At 46.7% G+C, this 18,018-nt stretch overlaps 1 protein-coding gene across 2 annotated transcripts in view; it reads left to right on the top strand.

Annotated features, from left to right (window-relative positions):
- PIGU (phosphatidylinositol glycan anchor biosynthesis class U) overlaps window positions 1-18,018 on the top strand; it is a 92,283-nt gene that overhangs the window by 63,007 nt on the left and 11,258 nt on the right. Inside the window, exons 8-11 of one of the 2 annotated variants that reach the window (XM_020889147.2) lie at window positions 303-457; window positions 3,102-3,245; window positions 6,798-6,922; window positions 14,098-14,240. In XM_020889147.2, the coding sequence (XP_020744806.1) occupies window positions 303-457; window positions 3,102-3,245; window positions 6,798-6,922; window positions 14,098-14,240 (567 nt within the window). The remainder of the gene's footprint in view (window positions 1-302; window positions 458-3,101; window positions 3,246-6,797; window positions 6,923-14,097; window positions 14,241-18,018) is intronic. The other variant, XM_070472554.1, reaches the window with a different exon arrangement.

Below are 18,018 nucleotides of genomic sequence, written 5' to 3'. Positions count from 1 at the left end.
TGGGTTCAATCCCAGGTTCAGGAAGATGCCCTGGAGAAAGGAATGGCTACCCACTCCAGTATTCTTGCCTGGAGAATTCCATGGGCAGAGGAACCTGACAGACTACAGTCCATGGGGTTGCAAAGAGTCAGACATGACTGAGTGACTAACATTTTCACTTTACCTAGCATATCTTTTCAGTCCTTAGATTTTTCACCTATTCTGTATCCTGTGTTTTTTTTTCTGGAAGGATGTTAAAGTTGACTCATAACTGCTCTTTGTCTTTGAGATCCTTAAGTGTACCATTCTGCCTTCTCTCCTAGCGGCAGTACATACCTGTGAAGGTGAAGAGCAAAGCCTTTTGGATCTTCTCTTGGGAGTATGCCATGATGTATGTGGGAAGTCTAGTGGTAGTCGTTTGCCTCTCCTTCTTCCTTCTCAGTTCCTGGGATTTCATCCCTGCAGTCTATGGCTTCATGTAAGTAATGTCCCCATTAGAAAACTCTGGAAGCTGATTTAGTTTTCACAGCTCCATCTGGTATCAGAGGGAGAACAAGCAGAGGCCACATCTAGAGCAGTGGTCCTCACATTGGTGTGCGCCAGAATCACTGCAGGGCTTGAACACCCAGGTTGCTGGGCCCCACCTCCATAGGTTCTGATGAAGTAAGTCTGGGGTAAGTGAAAGGTTGTTGCTGAGCCATGAAAGACCTTGGGATTCTTGGCCTCCAGAGAAGGAATTCAATCCGGGCCAGTGATGAGGCTTGATCGCTCAGAGCTCTTGTGTAATAAAGTTTTATTAAAGTATAAAAGAGATAGAGAAAGCTTCTGGCATAGACGTCAGAAGGGGGCAGAAAGAGTGCTCCCCTGCTAGCCTTTAGCAGGATGTTAGGTACCTAGCAGCAAGCTGTTAATTAGAGAAAGGAGATATCTCAAAACTCAGAGTGGCACCAAGCCCCTCACCCACAACATCCATTTTGAGATAACATTGGCAGCAGGTGAGTCATCCCGGGCCATAGAATGATTGGCATGCATCTTGAAGAAAGGCAGGTTTCCAAGTAAATATATAGATTTCATTAACATAGATTAGGAGAACAATTTTATGAGTAAAACATACTGGTTTGTCAAGTTCTGAGTGTTAGGCGGAGCCAATTTGAAGACAGAGTCTAGGGTAAATACATAGGTCATTAACATAGCTTAAGAAAAACATTTCCATAAGAAAAATGCATTGGTTAGCTCAAGGTTTGAGAAAAGTTAAGTTCTGGTGGAACCAGGTGTCGTCATGGCAACACAGAATTTTAAGAGAAACTTCCTTTTAATTTTGTATAGAGAAGGGAAAAAAAGCTGACACTTGTAGTTTGCTTTCTCCCGCTGCTTAAGAGAAAAATAAAAACATGTCTGACACTTGCAGCCTATTTCCTCTCTTTGGAGACCCCTGGCCTTCCTGCCTGTTACCCTCTCATTAGGACCCCAGAATTTGCGTATCTATATATATAAATTTTCAAGTGGTACGATGCTGCCAATCTGAGGAACACACTTCAAGAACCACTTGTTTGATCTAAGTCAATTAAAGAACACTCTCTGGGACTATCCAAAGCACTTATCAGCCTCGAACTAGAAGGTTTTGATTCAGTCCCAAACAGGAAGGGATGTATTTATTCCTCTATTGCAAAAGGGTCTCCAACAGTTTTAAATAAAGACACCTTCTATATGTAAGGGGACTTCCCTGGTGGCTCAGATGGTAAAGAATCCACCTGCAAAGTAGGAGACCTAGGTTTGATCCCTGGATCGGGAAGATCCCCTGGAGAAGAAGAATACCACTCCAATATTCTTGCCTGGAGAATTCCATGGACAGAGGAGGGGTGGGCTGCAGTCCATGGGGTCACAGAGAGTTGGACATGACTGAGTGACTTAACACATTCCATATGTCAAACGTATAGAGAAAATCAAAGTGGGTTTGCAAGATGAATTCTGCAGATGTTTCCAGATATCCTCTCTGTGGTCTGCTGAGGAGGATACCAGCTCAGGCCTGAAGGAACTCACAGCCCAGAGGGACATGGACACTTAACCCCACCAGGGTGGGAAGGGGGTCTGTGGCTGGCTTCCCTTTAGGATTCTGGGCTGCTTATTTGTGTTAAATCCTGGCTGAGCCTAATATAGTGACTTAATAACCTTCAGCTTCTCATGCTCTGCCTCCTATAATGCCTGACGAAAAACTTTTCCTAATTTTCTGCTGGTGCACAGATTGTGTTCTTTACCTCATTTCACAGAAAAGGAAATATAGTTACAACAAGAAGCAAAGCTTGCCTGGGTGGAGGCCTTCTTCAGTGAAATCTGACCGTGAACCATGGTCTTGTCTGAAAGCTGACCATGAACCATGGCCTCTATCTTCCTTTCCATGCTTCCCTTGTGCTTTTAAAACTGAACTGACATCTGTTTTAACCCCATATGTATATTTTTAATGTTATGTAAGATTTTTAGAACAGCCAGAATTGTAACCAATCTTTATCTGATATCACCAGACAAAAAGTTTTCCAGTTAAACCCCATTTCTCCAGCAAGGTCTGGGATCATTGCTAGAACCTGGCAGTGGTTCCTTGGACCCCTGGAAGTCTCACTTCTGTGTGAGGCACTCAGTCTTCTGGCTCCTACTGTATGCATCTGGAGAAAGAATGGGCAGTAACAGGATCTTTGAGATTTTCCCCTAGACAAATCCTTAGAATGCTCAAAATAGGTTACAGGAACCTATTTCAAACCCATTCCTCTTTTGCAACAGTGCTCGGTATCTCCTGGTTTTGAGCATACATATCTGGGGCAGGAAAAGAAGGGGCTGGTCTTTTGATTTCGAGCATGAATCCCTGCCTTGTTTCAGATCTCTGATGCATGCCAGAATTTGGCTCAGGTGATCCTTTTTATGGGTTATTTTTCTCTGGGTCTCTGCCCCTGTTTTTGTTAATTACCTATATCCGGGGTGCCCAGAGAGCCCCTCACATCCTGATCTCCATGGAGACAGAGTCTTCCTTGACTGCCCAACAGTGACCAAAACCTTCAGGAGAAAAGCAGGTCAAAGCAGGTTGTTTCTAACTTGGCTCTGTTTTTTCTCTCCCTTTGTTTTCTTCATTCCAGACTTTCTGTTCCAGATCTCACCCCGAACATTGGTCTCTTCTGGTACTTTTTTGCAGAGATGTTTGAGCACTTCAGCCTCTTCTTTGTGTGTGTGTTTCAGATCAACGTCTTCTTCTACACCATCCCCTTAGCTATAAAGCTGAAGTAAGTGGTTGGACCTACTGGGTTTTTGTCCCCAGAGTCATTGGTAGCTTTATAGATGTCCTTCTCACTCGGAGCATCTGCTATTGGGTTTGAGGCATTTATGCCCAGGGAACCTCACCCTGAGTTGCTTCAGTGACTGTACACTGCAGGAGGGTGACACATGAGGTGCCAGCTATAGGGGCAGTGCTTTGGAGCCACATATGCCCCCTGGCCTCACTTTGGGGTACTTGAACCCACATTGCTGCTGAGCCTAGTCACTGATTTGTGTGTTTGTGTGTGTATATATCACAACTTATTATTTTTTCATTTTTAAAAAATATATTTTAATTGAAAGATCTTTGCTTTATGATATTGTGTTGGTTTCTGCCATACATCAGCATGAATCAGCCATAGGTATATACATGTGCCCTCACTATTGAACCTCCCTCCCACCTCCCCAGTCACTGTTTTAGACAAGAGCAGGGTTGAGGTGGGGATGATATCCTTGGAAAAAGAGGATCTTGCTGGGAGCCCTCTAGCTGCGTCCCAGTGATAGTTTGCCCAAAGGGACTCAGGAGGTGTTAGTTGGGGGGCTGGTCACCTGAAGCTCTGACCAACCTCCCTCAAATGGATTGCCTATGCATACTCTTCTGCAGAGTAAGAGAGCTAACATGTGTTGTCCAGCCCACCTTTTTGAGTTATATTCGTGCCTAACCTTTCCAGCAACTCTTGGAGGTAGGCGTTATGTTACTGTCATTTCCGTTTGCTAATCGAGGAAATTGCTATTCAGAGAGGTGAAACGATTTTCCCAGAGTCACACAGCCAGTTAGCAGTGGAGCTGGGGTTACCAGGTTTGTTTGACTCCAGAATTTATGCTCAGACCTCTGCACCTTGCCAAGCTCCTGAGAGAGATCACATATAGTATTAAATAGCTCCCAGAAATGGTTCTGTTATCCTAGCTTCAGAGAGGGGCAAACAGGCACCAATCAGCAGAGATACAGCTGGGTGGTCCAGGGAGGTAGAAGGGCTGGATTTAGATTTCAAGAGCTTGAGTTCATTCCTCTGACCTTCCATTTATTCTCCATGGCCAGTGAACCAAGGCACACAGTTCCCTTCTTATGACATAGCCTTGGCCTGGCATCTGACAGAAAAAGCCTTCTTTCTTGGCCTGGCAGGCTCCAGAATTCTGGCAGCCTTTCTCAGCCAGGCTCTCCAGATGTCTGTGGTCCATATGTCCTACCCCTGTTCTGGTCAGGCCTGGGTCTAGGCTGAAAGAAGCAGGGAACCCGACGCACCTTTCCTCAACTCTGTGTAGCCTGTTCTCCAGCACCTTCTATTGTTGGCATGTGAAAGGCCACGGATAGGCCACAGATAGCTCCTGGGGACCACCACCATCTTGTGACACCCTCCCTGCAACCCCCACCAAGGGCCACAGAGCTGTGGGAATAGAAGGGATGAAGATACCTGACCTCCCTCTTGGCTGCCCTCCTGTGTCTGGATACAGAGTTCCACTCCAGCCCCTGCAGTGCCAGCTTTGCGAGAGCAGGGCCTCCAGTCACCGCTCCCCAGGGGCTCTTGCAGGAGGTTCTGGTGTCCATATTTGTTTTTATATCTTTACTTATTTATTATTTTTGGCTCTCCTGGGTCTCTGTTGCTGTACAGACTTTTTTTTTTAAGGCTTTTCTTTACTTGTGGCGAGCAGGGGCTACACTCCAGTTGTGATGCGCTGGCTTGTCATTGCAGTGGCCTCCGTGTTGCGGAGCACAGGCTCTAGGCACGTGGGCTTCAGTAGTTGTGGCTAGCAGGCCCAGTAGTTGCGGCTCTCTGGCTTTAGAGTGTGGACTCAGTAGTTGGGTTGCACGGGCTTAGGTGCTCTGCGGCATGTGGAATCATTTTAGACAAGGGATTGAACCCCTGTCCCCTGTGTTGGCAGGTGGATTCTTTACCACTGAGCCACCAGGGAAGTCCTCAATGTTGTGTGGGTTTAAAAAAAAAAAAAAAAAGAAACGTTTTAATTTGGTATTGGAGTAGAGCCAATTAACAGTTTTGCGATAGTTTCAGGTGAACAGCAAAGGGACTCAGCCATACATTCACCATGTTTTTTGGTACCACCTTGTTGCTAGCCTTTTCCTGGGAATGGTGCAGCTGTTACCAGCTACCTAGAAAGCCCAAACCAATGACTCGGATCAGCCTTAGGAAAATGCTCACTGAGATAGTCAGACCCTTCCTAGAGATTACAGGACTGTGTGAGTTTGCAGTCAGAAACTTTGACTCAGAAACCTTTTAGCTGAGTTTCTGAGTCATTTGCCTCCTAGTCGTATTTGGGTGTGTACAAATTTGTCTCCACATCTCAGATTTACATCCACTGAGTGACCTGACCTTTGACCTACAAGGCAAGGATGCCATTAACCTGAAGACACCCTCCTGAGCTGGGCATTAACCTGAAGACACCCTTCTGGGTCCTGTGCAGAAGTAGGCCATGTGCACATTGTTCAGACCTGAGGAGGGTACACATCTGGCTTCTTCCTGGCAGATTCTCTTCTGCACTCAGTCAACTCTTGGAGGAGCACTGGAGGCTGACGCAGCCTTCCTGATCAGAGCTGTGGTCTTGCTGGGCACTCGGGAGAACAGCACTGGCGGTGCTTAGGTGCTCTGAAGACAAGCCACTCTATCACTTTCGAACTATCTTACGTTCTCTGAACCTGATTTCCTCATCCGCAAAGTACAGCGACAGCATTGCCTCCTTCCAGGTGGGAGGTAGTGAGGAGCATGTGTAAGGATGCAGGGAAAGATGCCTAGCACAGAACTGAGCACAAGTGGACGCTCGGGAAATGGCAGCCAGTCTTACTAGTTTAAGGTGACTAGAACTCCAGTTCCAGCCACTCCCTCCCCCATTAAAGTTCATTTTTATTTATTTGACTGCATTAGGTCTTAGTTGCGGCATGCAAACTCTTAGTTGTGGCTGTGGGATCTAGTTTCCTGGCCAGAGGTCAAACCCAGGCCCCCACATTGGGAGCACAGAGCCTTTGCACTGGACCACCAGGAAAGCCCCCAGTGAAAGCCGCATGCAGCTGTTGCAGGAAAGGAGCTCATCACAGCTAGAGATCTGTAGTCCCCACTGACCCTGTTGTCAGAGAAAACAAGCATCGGCCAGGAGGTACTTCCTGCCCGGGTCCAATGTCAGGGGCCTCTGGCAAGGGTGCTGTCTAATTGCTCTGACAAGCAGTCATTTAAACCCAGTGATAGAGGCTGCTGACTTCATTTGTTTTCCTCCTCTGGGCTCCTGGGGGAAGGCCTGGAGCTGCAGGGGGTGGGGGTTGATGGGAAGTGTCTCTGTGGGCTGTCTCTAGTGTGGGCTGGGTTCTTCTCACTACCTGTGGGCATCTTTGGGTCCCTGCAGTTTTTTGCCCTCCTGCTGGGCCTCGCCCTGTGTTTTGTGGGTGGTGGAGCCTGCCCTGCGTAAAGTCCCCTAGAGAGTGTATTTGGGTTTCAGGGCTGGGATGAGGAGGCTCTGGGGTGGGCCTGGTCCCTGACTGACCTCCCTCTCTCTCTCTCTGCCCCGTCTTGCCCCAGGGAGCACCCTATCTTCTTCATGTTCATCCAGATTGCCATCATCGCCATCTTCAAGTCCTACCCGACGGTGGGGGATGTGGCCCTCTACATGGCCTTCTTCCCCGTGTGGAACCATCTCTACAGATGTGAGTACCCCCACCTTGCACCCTCTGGCACAGGTTTGTGTCACCTCGCCCTGGATGAAAACAGTCGGTGGGGGGTGGGGGTGGTTAGGAATGAACAGGCATTTTTTTGGGTACCTGCTGTGCCAGCAGTGACATGAAGCACAATATCTGCCCCTCGGTGCTACACACAAGTGGTAATAATAAAAAAAGAACCAGCATTTATTGAGCACTGACTGTATACCTGGTCGCTGTGGTTCTAAGAATGTTATGTGCATCAGCTCATTTTATCTTCACACTAGACTTTGAGGAAAAGTATCCCCGTTTGCAGATGAGAAAACTTAAGGTACAGAAAGATAGAGTCGCTTGTTCAAGGGCGCAAGACTGGTAAGTAGAAGGGCTGGCATTGGCATCCAAATGCAGGAGCCTCTAGCCAGCACTACCCAGTAGGGCTTTCTGTGATGATAGACATGCCCTGTATTTGCCCAGTCCAATAGAGTAGCCACGAGTGTGACTGGGGAGCTGAAATTTTAATCTAATTTAAAGAAGCCACACATGGCTAGTGGCTGTCATGCTAGACAGTGTGGCTCTGACACACTCATTGGCTTTGAACCATTTTCCCTATGCTGTACCATACACAACAAACGGGCAACCATAGACTTCCTGCCTGCTGTGAGGACCCATTCAAGCTCTTCCTTTGAAGTCAGCCTAGTGCTGATCTAGTTGTTCTTTTTAGCATTTCCTGCTGTTGCCCTCAGTCAGGCTCTGTGTCCTCTGGGTTCTTTGCACTGTTTGTGGGCTCCCTAAGAGTAGCCTCATGACTCACTCACCTCTGTGTCCCCAGCATCCAGGATTACACCTGATGACACACAGAACAACATAACAAATGTTCAAATGTTTGTGGATGGGTTTTTTTTTTTTAACAGTTTTTATTGGAGATTAGTTGATTTATAATGTGTTAGTTTCAGGTATGTAGCAAAGTGGATCAATTATATATGTACATACATACACTCCTTTTTTGGATTCTTTTCCCATACAGGCTATTAGAGAGCTCCCTGTGCTATACAATAGGTCCTTATTAGTTATCTATTTTATATATGGTAGTGTTGTGTATATGTCAGTCCCAATCTCTGTGGAAGGGACTTTTGGACTTCCCTAATAAAGAAGCAGTGCCAGTGGCCCAGCACCATCTGATTCTCTAAAACGGGAAGGGAGCTGTAGAACTTTCCTTGCACAGCAAGGTGTCAGTAAACCTGGGGAGGACAGACTTCAGAGGAAATGTCTTTGTTGTTGTTTTGGGGCTGCTGAGTATCATCTGGGAAGTGAAACTGACCAGCTGCTAGAGAGAAACCTGTCTGTAGGAGTGGGCCTCTTAGCAAAGGTAAACAGGTGAGTGGGCAGAACAAGTAGGGCTGCTCCTCCAGGTGGGGCAGTGACCAGTTGAGCAGATCGGAAGCAGGAAGTAGCATCTGCTCGTGGCATCCTCATTGAACAGATAAGAGTCACCCAGTAGAGGGCTCTCAGAGTCAGCCTGGGGCCCCTTGGCAAGTCCCAAAGGCACAGGACATGTGAACATATCCCAGTTTGTGATGGGGTGAGTCTGGGGGACATTTCCCCTAAGATGGAATTGCTCTGGCAGTCTCTCCCACAGAGGGTGTCTCCCTCAGGTGAGATCTTTCATCCCATATTGCTAAACAGAGTCTGGAGCCAGACAGTCTTGAGTCTGAATTCTGGCTTTCCCATTACTAGCAAGTGGTTTAACCTTTCTGAGTCTCCCGTTTTTCCATCTGTCAGAGTATCTTTCAGGGGTGTTTGAGGTCTGAGAAAGAATAAATGTAAATAGCCCCACTGTTATTATTAGTAGTATTATTTACACAGGGAGGTCTCCTGCATAGTTTCATGATCAAAGCTTCAGGCTTGATAACCAGAGCCACTCAGAGTCATTGAAATAAACATATTTTTCAAAACTTGAACTATTTTATGCCCTCTGGGGTGATGAGACACAAAAAATAAGGATGGGGTTTCCGGAAACCTGGATGAGCTAATAAATGCTGTTGCTGGCTCACTGGGCAAGTTGAGCTTGTCTGAAGGGCCCGCAGACAGCGTTGGCTGCCAGGAGCAGCTCCTGCAGCAGAGAACGCTCAGACTTGGCGTGTCTGTTTGGGGCAAGACAAGTATGAGTCATTCTGTTTGTCCAGGGCATCTTCAGCCTGGTCGTGTGGACGTGCGAGTGGACACTTTGTGAGGTCTTTACACCTAGGCGGAATATACTCAGACTTCTCATGTGTTTAAGAATTCAGTTTAGACGAGAGTTACCAGTGTCAGCATGCCTGCTCGCACATTCGCCGTTTCGTTTTCGTGTTCTGCTCAGTGGGGAGGAGAGGCACATGGGCCCTTCCCCGAGTGCAGGTCCCAGATGCTGGGACTCTGCGGAGCTTGGGGCCAGGGTGAGTCAGACAGACTCACAAGCGCGGTGTTAGGGAACAGCCTGCTGGCAGGGCCCGTGCCAGCCTGCAGTGGTCAAGCTCAAAGAGCCAGTTTCCAAAGGACTGGATTTTGTGTGTGTGTGTGTGTGTGTGTGTGTGTGTGTGTGTCCTTCATTTTTTCTTTTTTTGTATTAACTATTATATACAGATAAAGGAATATTGATTTTAAAATATGCACTCATTATTAAAAAAAAATACAATAAATTCCCATGTGCCCAGCACCTAGTTTAAGAAAAGAAACAGCACCATGACCTTTAAAGTCCCTAAATCCCTTCTGTGCCCCTCCCGATGGGACTGGATTCTTCCAGTAGAATTTTATTTCTCAATGCCTGAGACTCAGAGAGGGAAAGTAACTTGCATGAAGTTTCAGTTTGTCAGCAATGGAGCCAGAGATCTGAGGAAGTCACCCAGGGAACTTGGTGGGAAATCTGATTCCATCTGGCCCAGCACGGCAGATGAAGGGTCACCTGGTCACCTCTGACATCTCCGAAACATTGTGGTGCTGGAACAGGCCGTCCTGTGCCCCAGGTCCCTGGCTCCATCTGCTCTGGCGTATAGCTGGAATCCTCAGGCCAGTCAGCCAGCAAGAGTGAGTAGCAGCTCCGCAGTCCTGCAAAGGTCACCACAGGCCAGAAGCCAGTTGGATGTGGTGACAGTTCCTCAGGGCACAAGGAAAGCATCGTCAGAGCTTTTTGTGATTGCTCCCAGGAGGTGCCTGTGACCCTGTCTCAGTCTCTGCACTTGGTCACCTCCTTGTCACCGACTCTAAAATACAGAGTGACTGGAAAGCAAAGACCCACCTGGACTGCCAGACCACAGGAGTTTTATTTTAGGAATACTGTGTATTCTTTTCAGCAAAATATAATTACCCGGAAATCAGAAAGAACCACTGAAGGACTTCCCTAGTGACCCACTAGCTAAGAATCCAGCTTCCAGTTCAAGGGACAGAGCTTTGATCCTTGGTAGGAGAACTAGGATCCATATACCTCAGGCCTACTGAACCCAAGCACCTCAACTAGAGAGAAACCTATTTGCTGCAGTGAAGACCCAATGCAGAAAAATGAATAATTTTTTTTTTTAAATTAAAAAAAAAAAAAAAACCTCTGAAAATGTTAGGAATGTTTTGTTTTTTAAAGAAAGAACCATTGAGAAAAGTATGTAAATAGTGATGAAGTGGAGGAATGGTAAATAGACGTGTCCTGGGCTTCACTTGTGGCTCAGCTGGTAAAGAATTCGCCTGCAAGGCTGGACACCTGGGTTCAATCCCTGTGTTGGGAAGATCCCCTGGAGAAGGGAAAGGCTTCCCACTCCAGTATTCTGGCCTGGAGAATTCCATGGACTGTATAGTCCATGGGATCACAGAGAGTCGGACACAACTGAGTGACCGTCACTCACTTCATCTCTTTTTCTTGAGGTTGTAACTTTGTTTAATAATAACTCTCAGTGTACACATCTTTCTCCTCAGACTTCTGTTTCTGGGAGCAAGACTGAGGCCTCTGAGAGTTCTCAGAGAGGCTTGAGTCAGGGCTTTCACCTCTCAGCTTTGAAAACCCAGAAGTGTGGAAATTTCAGATCAGAAGAGAGCACCTTGCAGGCCCTCCAAGCCAGTGTTTCCAAATCATGGGATTTCAGGGACCACTAGCATTTCAAAAAAATCCTGGTGACAGAGTTCCCAACTTTTTATTTTACTGAAGGCACGAAAACAGTCAACTACTGGCCATCTGTCCCAATTTTATAAAAGAAAGGACTTTCTAACAACAGCAGCAAGACACCTGTAGTTACTCAATAAAGAATGAAGCTTAAGTTGAAAACCTTCAGCTCTAACAAGATCTTTGAACTACCTTGGCCTGGTTATTCTCACTGTGACACTGACCAGCGAAGTCTTTGCTGCAGACCAGCATGGGCCTCTTACTGGGCAAAGGTCTGCCACTGTGACCCAGTGGTTCACAGCTTTGGCTGCATATTGGAATCACCAGGGATGCTTTTAGAAACCAATATGGATGCCTGGATCCCACCCCTATGGGCTGATTCACGTAGTGTGGGTGGGGCTCCCCAGGTGAGTTCATTTTACAACCGGAATTGAGAACCTTGACTGTAATACAATCCCCTTTCCAATGCCTGAACCCCCAGTATAGCATTTCAGCCAAGTCGTTGTACAGCTGAGATAAGAGGCCTTAAGGTTCAGGAGTTTCCCCATCTCTTAAATATCTCTGAACTCTGACTTTGGAGAAGGGATTTCCTGAAGGTCAGGATCAGAGAGGGGAGGGGAACCTCTATTGACTGAGTGCCTGCTGAGAATCAGACCTAAGCTTTTATTAATCGCTCAGTTTTTTTTTTAAGGTATTCTTCTAATTAATTTATTTTAAATAATATTTATTATTTTATTTAAAAATGCAATAAAATATAAAGAAACAAAAGTAGCATATATAATCCTACTGTCAGACATCCCCTGTTGAATTAAGAAGAGGGAAAAAAATCACAATGGTAGGTCAGTGGCCCCCAACCTTTTTGGCACTAGGGACTGGTTTCATGGAAGACAAGTTTTCCATAGATGGGGTGGGGAGAGATGGTTTGGATTATATAATATATATATAACATATATTATATATAATATATGTTATATATAACATTATATATAATATATGTTATATATAACATATACAATATGTTATATATAATATATGTTATATATGTAATATAAATATATACATTACATATTATATAAATATATGTTATGTATAATTTCCATAGATGGGGTGGGGAGAGATGGTTTGGGTTATATAATATAGGATATATATATTATAAATATATATAAATATATAATATATAAATATAGATAGAATACATAAAATATATAATATATATTCTATATGTAATATAGAATATATAAATTATATATTATATAAATATATGTTATATATAATTATATATTGTATATAATAATGCATTACATTATTGTGCACTTCATTTCTATTATATCAGCTCCACCTCAGCTTATCAGGCATTAGATCCCAGAGTCTGGAGACCCCTGTGTTAGGCAGAATAACGCCCCCTCCTTGCTGCCGACAAATATGTCACCTCATCATCCCCAGTACCTGTGACTAGATCACCTGACAGATGGCCTTCAGATGGGGAGAGTATATTAGATTATCCAGGTGGGCCCAGTGTAATCACAAGTGCCCTTAAGAGCATAAGTAGAGGCAGGAGGGTTCATGGGCAGTCTCTATGTACCACTCAGCTTTGCTGTGAACCTAAAACTGCTCTAAAAACTAAAGTCTGTTTTAAAAAAAAAGTGGAAGAGGGAGGCAGAAGAGGAGGCCGTAATGATATGACATGAGAAGGACTCAATCCGACATTGTTGGTTGAAGATGGGAGTCCTGAGCCGGGAGTGCCGGCAGCCTCCCAGTGCTGCAAAGGCCAGCAAGTGGATTCTCCCCTAGAGCCAGTGGACTTCCGTCCTCCCGGACTGTAAGACAATGCATTATATTGTTTAAGCCACTAAGTTTGTGATCATTTGTTACCATGGCAATAGAAAACACGGTAATACATCCTTGCTAGCTTTTCCACAACTTGTTTAATTCATGGAACACTCCATGAAGTAGGCATTTTAGCCCTATTTTAGAGATGTGGAAGCTGAGTTCTGAGAAACTTGCTGGAAGAGCAGAAATTTTTTTTTAAGTTATTTATTTGGCTTCATCGGGTCTCACTGCAGCTTGCCAGTTCTTCACGCTTGCCAGATCTTCATGGGGGGCTTCTAAAAGCAGTGCGAGGGCTTGGTTGCTCTGTGGCATGTGGGATCCTAGTTCCCCGACTGTGGAGTGAACCCGAATTGCAGGGCATATTCTTAACCACTGGACCACCAGGAAAGTCCCTAGGAATTTTAACCAAGGTCTTTCTGAGGTCTGTGCCCCACTATCAGGCTGCCTTTCCCCCAGTGGAACTCTGCCTGCCAGCCTGCCCATAGACCACTCTGTGTAGCCGGTCCTCCCAGGGGCTTCGGGGGAGCTTCTCCCTGGTGAGATTCTACGTTCCCTCAGGAAGTGGGGAGATCATGGTAAAGAGGGAGGGTAGAAAAAAAGAGATCATCTAAGGAAGAGTGAGGGACATTTGAAAAGCAAGGCAGGAGACCTAAGATATGAACTGCGGAGAGTGGAAAATGTGTTTCCTAAGACCTGAGCTGTGGCACCCTAGAGACACTGAGGGGTTCGTGCTGCCATTCGTATCTATGATCCACAGAGGTCAGAAAGCACACTGCTTGGGGCCAGGAGAGGAGTTACTCATGGACACCCTGGGATTGGGGTTTTAAGGGCAGTGTCTTGCTGAAGTTTCCCCGCCCCTTGCAGTGCCCAGAGGCATTCACGGCATTACTGACTGTAGCCAGCTGAGCCCGGAGTCGGAGGTAGAGTCCAAGTCTAGTACCTCCCACCAGCTTTGGGTGGAAGGAGCCATTGCCAAGGGTCTGAGGTTGCGTCGTGTGTGTGTGTGTGTGTGTGTGTGTGTGTGTGTGTGTGTGTGTGTGTTTGGGGTGGGGAAGCAGAGGCGTTCTGCCTTTGAGCTCCACCAAGCTTTTCCTGGGCCTCTCTGTGCTGCGGGACCATCACCACAAGGGAGAGTCTTGCTGAAGTCTTGCTGACACCCAGAGAGAGTCAGCTCCAGGCTAACTGTAACCATGTGTCTTTGTAGTCCTGTTAATGGTGACCATCTTCTTTGCAGTTCTGCGAAACATATTTGTCCTCGCCTGCATCATCATCATCTGCTCCCTGCTCTTCCCTGTCCTGTGGCATCTCTGGATTTACGCAGGAAGTGCCAACTCCAACTTCTTTTATGCCATCACACTGACCTTCAACATTGGGCAGGTAAGAGTCAAGGACAGCCCTGTGAAAGGGATTCACTTAGCAGCCTCAAACATTCCACCTGGGCCCTGGGTTCTGCCAGCAGGTGTTTGGACGTGAATGAGGGGCACTTCTTCCCCTCAAGTAGCTTGAGGGTCTGTAGAGAAGGTAGGGCAATAAGAGCAGTGGGGGAAACTGAACTTGGCTAACGTATATTTCATTGAATTCTCGCAGCAAGCCTGTGAGACTGTGATCCCTACTTTACAAATGGGAACGAAGGCTCACAGAGGTTGTCTATTGCCCAGGGTCATTGGAGGAGCCAAGAACCAAGTGTGGGGAAGGCTTGGTGTATTGCTGATCCTGCTCACAGCACCAGTTGTCTTGCTGTATCTCACTGTGCGCACTATTCGTTGAACCCAGGGTAGGCAAGGTGCAAGCTAAAAGGCTGGAAGAAGACACGAGGAGCTGTAGGAACTGCAGACACATTTATTCTCTTCTGGCTGGCGCAGAAGATGCAGAAGCAGCCATAACACCACATAGCCCAGTGGCTTTCCAGGTGGAGCTTATATGTACTTACAGAACAGAAGTAGCCTATGGCCACACAAGTACCTCGTGATGCACATGAGCAGGGCTCTAAGTGATCTCAGCTGTTACATCATTATTTACAAAACGTGGGGCAAGAACGAGAGACCGTGGGGTGAGAGAGCCTGACCACACCATCTTGGCTAGTTTGCTTCTTCCCCTACACTCTGCTTTCCATGACTTCCTGGACTGCGGCCCCCAGAGTGAGAGCAGTTTGTGAGAGTGGGGAGGGGAGACTTTGCGGACTTTGGAGCAGCGGGAGCAAAGGCAGAGTCCTTAGGAGAGAAGTAATTTAGCCAGAGAGGAGGCCGAGAGGCATCCTAAAATGAGAGAGACCAGCATGGAGCTCTGGCCTTCCTCCAGCCCGGGGACAGCCTCTCCCTTGGGGCCATGGAGCGGTGGTTCTCTGCATCAGGATCATTGGACGAAGCTTGTTAAAAAATGCAGATTCCTTGTTAAGGTGTTTTTAAGTCCTGTGGTTATCTTACAGCTGTCACAGTTACATGGCTTTGATTTTTTTTTAAAGCAGATTCCCTGATCCCACTCCCAGAGGTATTGATTGGATTTTTTTTTTTTTTTTTAATATTTCTTTATTTGGCTGCACTGGGATCTTTAGTTGTGGCACTCGGGATCTAGTTCCCTGATCAGGGATCGAACCTAGGCCCCTTGCATTGGAGTCTTAGCCACCGGACCACGAGGGAAGTCCTTGGATTTTGTATTTTTAACAAGTTCTCCAACGATTCTGTTGCAGGTTGTCTAGCACACTTCTCTGAGGGCCCCTCGTTCACCATGCTGTGTTCCCTCAGGTCAGCTGTGTCCTAATTGTCGAGGTCTTACGAGAATCACTTGTGCTGTTCACCATTTCAATTGCCATTGGCACAGCCTGGCATTTCCTGTGCATAATGGACTAATGGGAAGCACAGCTCGCTAGAGAGACCAGTGATGCCAGTGAATAATCCCCACGGAGACTTTTTGCCTCCAAGGTTAGCTGCTGGGAAAGAAGAAGGGAGTTAGGGCTCTCGCAATGAGTGATGGGTCTGGTATTTCCTGCATGAACGTTTTTGGACAACTCATGTCCAGCCTGGCTATTTATCTTAGTTTGTGCACAGCAGGAAGAGAGATGGAGAGCTCTGTAGACTGGATGGGAGCAAGCCAGGGGATCTGTTCGGCCTGTCACACACACAGGTTACTGGTGGTGGATACTCAGCACCTCCTGCCTCTGTCCATGCAAACAGAAATCTGCAGGCTGCAAACTTCTTGAAGTACCTTGAAGAAATCCAAAAAGTTGTTCTGGTTCTTCTGTCTTGCTAAAATCCCCTTCCTTTTCCTTTGAAAGTGATGACTGGCATGGGGCCTGCCCTGGGCCTCTGGGGGACTTGGCAAGCCCCACTGAAATAGTCCACAGCTTGTTGTCAGGTCATCAGGTCACTGTGGGTCAGGAATACAGTTGCAGTGGTTATGAAGTATCCATGGAACTTTCCAGATAACAGCTTTCTGTCCTGTGGCTGTCTTAATGAGAAAATGGTGTCTGAAAATGTTATGGGAAATGTCTACAAGTCACCAGGTGCCACAAAGCCAGGAGAAACTGAATTGTTGGAAAAAGGAGAAAGTGGTTAGAGGTAGGAGCCAAGGCCAATTGGATGGAGAGTGTTCGAGGCTGAGCTATGGAGAAACACTAGATTGATCTCTTGGCATTGAACTTTATCTTAAAAAAAAAAAAACCTTTAAGATGCATTTTTAATCATATGAGTGAATTCATTACTGCTGGGGAAAAGACGACAAAATAGAAGCATATGAGATGTAAAGTAAAGCCTGCGTCTCTTCTTGCCCTGTGGCAGATGTGATTGTTAGAATCAGTTTGGTGTGTGTCTTTGCAGGCTTCCTCTGTGTGTTAACATACAGCTGCAAAGTCCACATGCCAACATAAAGACATCCCACGCTAAGTACTGTTCTTTAACTGGCTGTTTTTCCACTTAATAATTTTACTTTGAGATCACTTTTTTTTTAAACGGCTCCGTGATACCCATTCTGTGGCAGGATGTCCTATGATTTCTGTGACTGGTGGGCCACTACTGATGGACATCGACGTTGCTTCTGTTGATTTGGTGTTATAAATGGAAGAACCCTGTGTATTTCCTCACATACTGTTGCACACACATGCAAGTATTTTCTAGGATAGATTCCAGGTGATGGGATTTACTGGGTCAGAGGGCGTAAGCATTGTATGTTTTGACAGATTTTGCCAAGTTGCCCTTCAGACAGGTCATGCCAGCCTCCAGGCCTCCTGGCAGTGGGCCAGGTGTCTGGAAGCTGGCCGTTTGTTCAGGCATCCAGCACACCTGTTTCGTCGACCTCCTTGGTCTGGGCTCTGTGCTCTGAGCCAGAGACAGGTCTGTTGGGTCAAATGCTTCCTGGGACTGCTGGCTTTGGGCTTTGTTGTTGCTGCCGTCGCCGGATCACTCAAGGGGCTTGTCAGAGGGGGCACTTACTCACCAAAGCAGTCCTTAGAGTCACATTCTTGTCCCAGAGCACAAACTGAGCTACCAGAGTGCCCCTCGTGAGGGTCTGCTTCCCCTGCCCTCCAGCCTGTTGGGAGCTGCAAAGTGCAAATGGACATTTAGAAGTTCGTAGTAGTTAAATGTCAGCTCCCCAGAGAGATCTTCTGTGAGCTTTCCCTGCCCCACAGTCTCTGTCTTGGCATTCTGTGTGTTTTCTTCATAGCACTTACCCAGTTTATAACTCTGCATAATTCACCTGCTTCTCCCTCTGCTTCCCCCGCCAGCCTGTGAGCTTCACGAAGGCAGAAATCCACCTCCTACCCACTCCAGGGTCCCCGGCCACCCCGTCAGTGCTTGGCACAGGGCAGTTGTTTAGCAGATATTTGTGGAATGACTGAATGAACCAAAGAGAGCCAGGGAGAACATCATATGATTAATGGCCAAATGTGCAGAGTATAACCACTGTAGGAATCCAAAGAGAGCAACTTTCCTGTTGAGTGGTCAGGGAAAGCCTTAGGGGACAAGAGTAGGGGCTGGGCCTTCCAGACTCAGAAGGAAGGGGAAGTGGTCAGAGTGGGGGCCAGGTCACCCCCACTGGCTAAGGTCAAGGGGTGGCAGCTCTGTCCCACTCCTGCCAGATCCTGGTTTCAATGGCCAATGAAGCCCCTCCATGTCATCCATAACCCTAGCCAGTGCAGCCTCCGTCTGACCTACAGTTAGTG

This window comes from Odocoileus virginianus, chromosome 9, assembly GCF_023699985.2.
Source record: "Odocoileus virginianus isolate 20LAN1187 ecotype Illinois chromosome 9, Ovbor_1.2, whole genome shotgun sequence".
NCBI classification, from domain to species: Eukaryota; Metazoa; Chordata; class Mammalia; order Artiodactyla; family Cervidae; genus Odocoileus; species Odocoileus virginianus.
The sequence above is the reverse complement of the archived record's forward strand: the minus strand, read 5'-3'. Positions and strand labels throughout refer to the sequence as shown.